This window comes from Euleptes europaea, chromosome 4 (genome assembly GCF_029931775.1).
Source record: "Euleptes europaea isolate rEulEur1 chromosome 4, rEulEur1.hap1, whole genome shotgun sequence".
NCBI lineage: Eukaryota > Metazoa > Chordata > Lepidosauria > Squamata > Sphaerodactylidae > Euleptes > Euleptes europaea.
In genome coordinates, this window is record NC_079315.1 from 20,013,924 (window position 1) to 20,021,556 (window position 7,633).

The 7,633-nt window shown below is 43.1% G+C and overlaps 1 protein-coding gene across 1 annotated transcript; it reads right to left on the reverse strand.

The window, feature by feature from the left end:
• Window positions 1-986: 986 nt before the first annotated feature.
• Window positions 987-7,222, reverse strand: ATP5ME (ATP synthase membrane subunit e). Its single transcript, XM_056848920.1, has 4 exons — window positions 7,186-7,222; window positions 4,262-4,316; window positions 2,333-2,431; window positions 987-1,038 (listed from the first exon to the last, which is right to left on the reverse strand). Exons 1-4 carry the CDS (start codon window positions 7,219-7,221, stop codon window positions 1,013-1,015), a joined length of 216 nt encoding a protein of 71 aa, XP_056704898.1. The 5' UTR covers window position 7,222; the 3' UTR covers window positions 987-1,012.
• Between the last annotated feature and the right edge of the window lie 411 nt (window positions 7,223-7,633).

A 7,633-nucleotide genomic window follows, 5' to 3' on the forward strand; every position in this document is an offset into this window, starting at 1 on the left:
GGTGGGATTCCAGGTCAGGTATTTCACCAACTTCTCTTTCATTTCTCAAGTCTTTACACAACTTGTTGGCTGGTCTGGGCTCCGTACAAATGTCCTCAATAGTATGAATAAACCGAAGAAGTGAAAGGATACGGGATAGAATATGGTGCTCTACTGCTGGAAATGTGGCAAAAATGAAATACAAGCAATCCTAGTATGATTTTGAAAACTTTCGCTTATTTAGCGTTTTAGACATTAAGCAACAGCTCTCTTCACGTTTACAGGAATGGCACTCAGTTCTTGAATCCTCTGTGTATCATCCACCCCCTCAAGGTACCAGATTTTACAGCCTAGTCTCCCGCTTCAAAGACTAGGGGCAGACCCAGAAAATAATGCCTGCACTGTATAGCTTTATGTAGAGTTGAATTAAAGATGGTTTCCCTTGTGCTACATAAGTTAAATTTTTATAATTACATTTCATTGAATTACAAATGCTTAAGTACAGCTCCTATTGGCTAGTGCCACTATCATTAACCCACTGTCCCCACCCCAAGTGCCAGGGTATATATAATATTTACAATTTAAAACAGGGCAAATCTAACTCAGTTTCTCTAACTGCCAGTCTCTGGGGCCACCTGTGAGAATGCAACATACCTTGGAAGTTAATGAAAACCCCATTCAGTACATGTTGCAGGGCTTCTGTGAGAGAAGGATCAGTTTCCAGCAACAGCACTAGGAAACCAAGCATCCTCTTGCATAGCGACAGTATCTCACCACTGGATCCTGCTTCACTTTTCATTAATACTGCTGCATGGCATCACTGAATGACATGTAAATGTTCATCTAGCTGCAAGAATGTAGACGCCACTCATTTAGAAGTCGGTCTTATGTGGCATACTTTTTAATTTGTAATTTACACATGAGTAAAAGTCTAGTTCACAAAGTTTAGTGATACAAACAGTTTGTTGTGGACCACAATTATCTACTTCAGAAGTTCCAGATAATACAGTTGAAACCGACGATTGAGTTGGTTTTATTTCAGTATCGTATCTTCGCTAGCTGAAAAGAAAAAAGCAAGACAACTGAGTTCATCAGCCAGCGATTCCAATAAGCTCCAAGTACACTGAAACCGCTAAGCAAAGCTGAACCAAATGACAGCCATTTCCACAATTAACTAATATTGGTAGTACTGCAACTACATCAAAGGCCCCAAAAGATGGGATAGACATCACATGAACACATGAAGCTACCTTATACTGAATCAGACCAATGGTTCATCAAAGTCAGTATTGTCTACTCAGACCGGCAGCGGCTCTCCAGGGTCTCAGGCAGAGGTCTTTCACATCACCTACTTGGCTGGTCCCTTTAACTGGAGATGCCAAGGATTGAACCTGGGACCTTCTGCATGCCAGGCAGAGGCTCTACCACTGAGCCACAGCCCCTCCCCAATAGAGCAGTGTCTCATTATCCGATGATCCCTTGTGTGCATGCACACACACACCCCTCCATGAAAAGTGGAAGCACGTTTAATTCTTATATGTACCTGAAAAGGCTTGGAGTGCCTCAGAACTGCCCGCCCTCAAAGAAGCCCACCTCCTGTGTTTTAATGAGATATGACTCACACAGATTTCAGCCTCCAACCTGCAAGCCATTCTGTTGCATCAGGAGTGACAGGAGCATTCTACCACTCTCAGTGCAGATGCAGCAGAAGTATCTGCCCCAGCACAGACGGACTGCAAGGCAGGAGAGCTAGAGCAGGGAGTCATGCAGCTGTACAGCAGGCAGCCTCATATACGGATGGGGGCTTGGGTCTCCTAAAAGGTAACGGTAGTCCCTTTATGCAGAGGGGCTGTGGCTCAGTGGCAGAGCATCTGCTTGGCATGCAGAAGGTCCCAGGTTCAATCCCCGGTATCTCCAGTTAAAGGGACTAGGCAAGTAGGTGATGTGAAAGACCTCTGCCTGAGACCCTGGAGAGCTGCTGCCGGAAGTGGGGGGGGGGAATCCTTTTTTGAGGAAAGAGCCATTCAACTGCCTCTTTTAGCAACCACCAATGAATCAGGAACCTGAAATCAAGTGAGTTCTGCACATCAAAATACCAAACACTTTACAGAAGTTGAAGTGCAGCGCAGACATGATTTAGTTTCTAATTCTTGCATAACGTTTAATGTGTATAGTGCTGAATTCACCGTTTAAACCCAACATTAATCCAGTGACTGCCAGTTTATGGCCCTTTTTTGCCGAGATGCACAAATGTCCATGATGAATGATCAAACGTTCACTGCAGTGTGAGTACACGACTACTGTGGTTTAAAGAAAAACGCATAGTGTTTTCAAATAAGGAGTACGTAAATACCTTCTGCCAGTGCTTTTGCAATGCGTTCCATTTCTTCGCGCTTCTTCTTCTCCTCCTCTTCTATTCTCCTTTCCTCCGCAGCAACAGGCTTCAAGTAATCTGTCATTAAAGCAATTTATTTCACCATATACCCAAAATGTTTGGTCAACAAAAGACTTCCACGCTGAAACACAATCCTGTGCCGAGTTATTCCAGCCTAAGACTGGAGTAATGCTACATAAGATTGTTCCGCCAGTCTTCAAGAAGCTTCATCACGTACTAGTCAACAACAGAGTCCTTTGCTTCCAACTCATTAAGGTCATGCAATATTACATGGCATGCACAGAGATACATCAGAGGGAGTCTCTGAAGAGAAGCAGCTGTTTAAACAGTTTCATAGTTTACAACCAGAGCTTTTTTCCTCCTTTTTAGAACACTCGGCAGTTCTGCCGAAGCCCAGTTAAAATTTACAAGAATCTAATCACTAGAGGGGGCTGAGATTCCAGTAGCCCACAGAGGACATAACCAAGCAAAAGACACATTAAATGAACACTGCCAAAACTTATTTATATACCTGCTACAATGTAAAGTAATGTTATCAGAACTGCATTCTATCCTGCTTGTGCTTGGATTCAAATACACACCATCAAGTTTGCTACCTGCAATCACTTGTGAGGCTCTTTTACAAATGCATATGTTTATGTATGTTTCATAAGCACAACAAAAATACAGCAAAATTAGGCTATCAGGCAAGTGCAACAAGTGCAAATTGAATATATTCTCAGATAAGTACCATTCACAATTAATAATTACTATGACACAATATGACGTTCTCACATCCTGAATACATCAAACAATGTTGCTATAACTCAAATAACAAGAGGACATCACGTAAGTCCTAATTATGAGTAACTTTCTTTTTTACGTTGGTCTTGAAAGCTTAGTTAACCTTCCAAAGTTGTTAAATACACAATCTTGTGCTTAACAAGTTAAGTCCGTTCTTCTCTCTCTTCTTTTTACAGGCATCCGGTATTTTCACCTGTTTCGATAATTCTTCTTCAAGAAACATGATGGTCCTCATATAGAAATAGACTGCATTCTTGCTGGTTCTTATGAGAAGATAGAACTCATATGTAAAGAGAACTCATAACTAGGACTTGCGTGTTGTCTGCTTGTTATTCAAGTTATGGCAACATTGCTTGATGTATTCTAGACGTGAGAATGTCATACTGTGTCACAGTAATTATTCACTGTTAATGGTATTTACCTGAGAATATATTCAATTTGCACTTGCCTGATTGTTAGCTTAATTTTGCTGTATTTTTGTTGTACTTCTGTAACTCAGCATTTTTATCCCCTTGTGTGGCTTTACAATATGTATGTTTCATGTCAGAAGACAAGCTAATAGACACCCAGCACCCAAGATTTTCAGGCAATGACTTGTTCCAGAAGATGAATGGACTGATTCTCACCAAATGCAGTGTTCCCCCCACTCCCCCAACACACACAAGGGAATAGCCACTGAGTGAAGACCAGCAATTTGGCAGGGGCCAGACTCAAAATCTTATACCTGTAGTTGACAGAGTTGCAAGAACAACAACACAGTGTGGGCCTCTCAGACTCTTGTCACAAGGGGGGTGGTGCCCCACTTTCTTGGTTTCATAAGCAGAAGAAAAGGGGGCCTCACTAACATAGCAACTAAATTAGACCCTGGACTCTGCACATCAGATTATTCACAAGACAAAGCTGGATGTGAATACCCGCTGCAAGATGACAGAGGGGAAAGTGGCTGCATTTGCATGTTTGGAACTCCAGGAACTCCAATACATTATTGTTGTCTTTCACATAATATCTGTACAGTGCAAAGACAATCAAGGCAAAGCATAAGAATATGAACAAAAGCTCACTTAGAAGAAGTCATTTACATAAGACTAGTCCTTAGCTACTTACCATATCTTTTCTTTCCATAGATCATTCCGAGTAGCAATAGTGAGTACCTGGAGACCTGAAAAACAAGGTGTAAGTAAATAAAACTGCTACTTGCAAAGCACACAAAGTAGTTAGTTTTCCAGGCTTTAAGGGGTATAGAATTACAGAGGGTCTTGTAATCTAAAAAATTGCAGGTTCAAGTTCCTTAAATAGAAAACCAAACTTTGAAATCTGGGAAAGATCCACAAATGAAGCCCAAACAGAACTATCATCCTATTTATAAGTTTAGAATCAGGACCTTAGAATACAGAGTCCCTACTAGGAAGCTGGTGTGGTGTAGTGGTTAAGAGCGGCAGACTAATCTGAAGAACCAGTTTCAATTATCCACTCCTCCACTGAAGGCTGGGTGACCTTGCGCCAGTCACAGATCTCTCAGAAGTCTCTCAGCCCATGCGGAGGCAGGCAATGGCAAACAACTTCCGAAGGCCTCTTGCCCTGAAAGCCCCAAGGGGGGAGGGTTTGCCATAAGTCAACTGTGACTTGACAGCACTTTACATACACAAACTCTAGGAAGCCCACTTAGGGGCAAGAAGTTATCTCAAAGATGCCCAGGCAATAGTCACTGAGCGAAGACATGCAGTTTAGCAAAGTCCAGACTCAAAATCTTATTCCCATCATTGATAGAGTTGCAACAACAATACAGTGTGGGTCTCTCACACCCTTGTCACAAGGGGGGGATGCCCCATTTGCTTGGTTTCATAAGCAGAAGAGAGCATCGCTAACATAGCACCTAAATTGGCATTAAAAAATCACACAGAACTGGCTACTACTCTGTTCTCAATCCACAGAAAACCAATTCTAATTATACTACTTTAATCAATTTAAGTCAGTTTCTGACATCTGATCTTACATTTAAAACCACATTTCAACATTTGCCTGCATCTGCTCGCTAGGAAAAAAAAATGCACTGGAGTACCTTCTAAATATTACTTACATGGGAGTATATATTACTATAGTGCCTTTATTGTAGGTTACAAAATTTCAACTGTTTAAATTACCAATAGTTTAACAAGCGCATAATCTAACCCACATACATTTTTTTTTTACAAATTATCAGCTCTGCTGATTTTTGTGATGAAAAATCAACACGTTAACATGCTTCAGGGACAGTCCTGTGCACAGATTAACAGTAAGCCCAGCAATTAAAAACACATTCTGCTGGCACAGACAATCCTGGTAAACTCTTTGCCAGTTTCCCAATGCTTGGAAGCCACTTAAACCAAAATATAGATGGTACACCCTTATCATTTAAAGATTTACATTCCTATTTATACAGCTCCAACTACGATATACCAAAACTATATCAAAATTGAACATTAAAGCATATTAATTACAGCATGAGTTTTCACAAGCCCACTTCATCAGGTGCATGCAGCGCGACTTTTGGTTGGCAAGGAGATTTAGACCCACAGCTGCAACCAGCAGGGTAAAAAGAAAACTGTTCTAGAGGGGAAAAAAACCACACAGCCTAATTCCCCAGAATAAGGTGCGTTCCTAGTTCTATTATATTGGTAATTCACAGTGGGTAGCCGTGTTAGTCTGTCTGCAGTAGTAGAAAAGAGCAAGAGTCCAGTAGCACCTCAAAGACTAACAAAAATATTTTCTGGCAAGGTATGAGTTTTCGTGAGCCACAGCTCACTTATATTGTCGAAGGCTTTCAAGGTCAGAGTTCATTGGTTCTTGTAGGTTATCCGGGCTGTGTGACCGTGGTCTTGGTATTTTCTTTCCTGACGTTTCGCCAGCAGCTGTGGCAGGCATCTTCAGAGGAGTAACACTGAAGGACAGTGTCTCTCAGTGTCAAGTGTGTAGGAAGAGTAATATATAGTCAGATAGGGGTTGGATTGAGCTGAATCATTGTCCTGCACAGCTCACTTCTTCAGATACCTGCTCATACCCTGCCAGAAAATATTTTTGTTAGTCTTTAAGGCGCTACCGGACTCTTGCTCTTTTCTACTATTACATTGGTAATTAGACATCTCATCTGACTAACTGCACTGATTTACACTGCGCAATCCCGCCTTCAATCCCAGTCAGGAAAATTATTGCTTTACACTATGCAATCCTTCTATCCCAGTAAGGCAGACTATTATCAACATACAGTTCCGTTGCAGAACCCACGCGGAACCGAGCCTCTGCAATTCCCCATTAAACCCCTAACCTCGAGCCATTTGGATAGAGCACTGGTTCCCAACCAGGGGTCCGCGAGAACTAAATTAAGGTCCGCGAAACGAAGTTATAAACCCATAATAAATTAACATTTTCAATTAAAAGTTCTCTATTATAAAAATATATATTCAAATATAATTCTAAGTTTAATGTTTAACTAACAGTTATGATTAAAGTTTATTTTCAAATTCTCAGAATTTTTATTTTGAACCTTGGTGTCCCTGCACCGAACAAAAAAGTCCTAGTGGTCCCTGGTCAAAAAAAGGTTGGGAACCACTGATTTACACTGTGCAATCCCGCCTTCAATCCCGGTAAGGAAAATTACTGATTTACACTATGCAATCCTTCAATCCCAGATTATTACCAACATACAGTTCCGTTGCAGAACCGAGCCTCTGCAATTCACCATTAAACCCCTAACCTCGAGCCATTTGGATAGAGAGACCAGGTCGCCCCAGTGGAAAGCCAAACAGTGCATTAGGTAGGAGAGGCCGGGGCGGAGACAGGAAGCCGCAGCCACGCAGGGCCAGCCACGCCAAGGCCCCGAAAGGCCCCGAAGGAGCCGGCCGGCCGCTTCCCCTTGACCTCCTCCACGGTCACCTTCGGGAAAAGAACCAGGCCCCGGGCCCGCCTCGGAGGGATCACTTCAGCGCGGCCCAGGGCGGGGGGGGGAGAAAAACCGCCACGAAGCCCCCATCAGGCGGGCGACCCCCCCTCACCTTGATCAACGAAGAGACCTCCACCGGGGGAATCATCCTGCCTGCCTGCCCGGGCCTCTCTCCGGCGCGCGGAACCGGATGGAACGCGACGCAAGCGGAAGGCAAGGCTGCACGCAGAGGCTTATGGGAGAGTGGTGCGCGGCGACGCCTCTGTGACGTACGGCTTCCTAGGACGAGTGTGTCTGCGCTTGCGCGGCAAAGGGATTAAGAGCAGCGCTGGCTTAACGGGGTGGGGAGAGAAAGGAGGGGGTCGCGTTGCATGTGTTAGTCGAAAACTAAAGAAAGCTGATAGGAGGAAAGTAGATTCCTTTGAAATGTGGTGTTAAAAAACAAATCAGTGGGTTTTAGATCAAATCAAGCCTGATCTGACCCTGGAAGCTGAAATGACTCAACTGAGGCTGTCGTGTTTTGGTCCCATTATGAGAAAAGAGTCACTGGAAAAGACAAT

Bases quoted from the DNA above. Each gene is read 5' to 3' on its own strand.
- ATP5ME (XM_056848920.1), bottom strand. From the start codon at position 7,221: ATGATTCCCCCGGTGGAGGTCTCTTCGTTGATCAAG. The intron at 4,317-7,185 runs GTGAGGGGGGGT...CTTGTTTTTCAG, and splicing joins AGGTCTCTTCGTTGATCAAG to GTCTCCAGGTACTCACTATT. The intron at 2,432-4,261 runs GTAAGTAGCTAA...CTTTAATGACAG, and splicing joins CTATGGAAAGAAAAGATATG to ATTACTTGAAGCCTGTTGCT.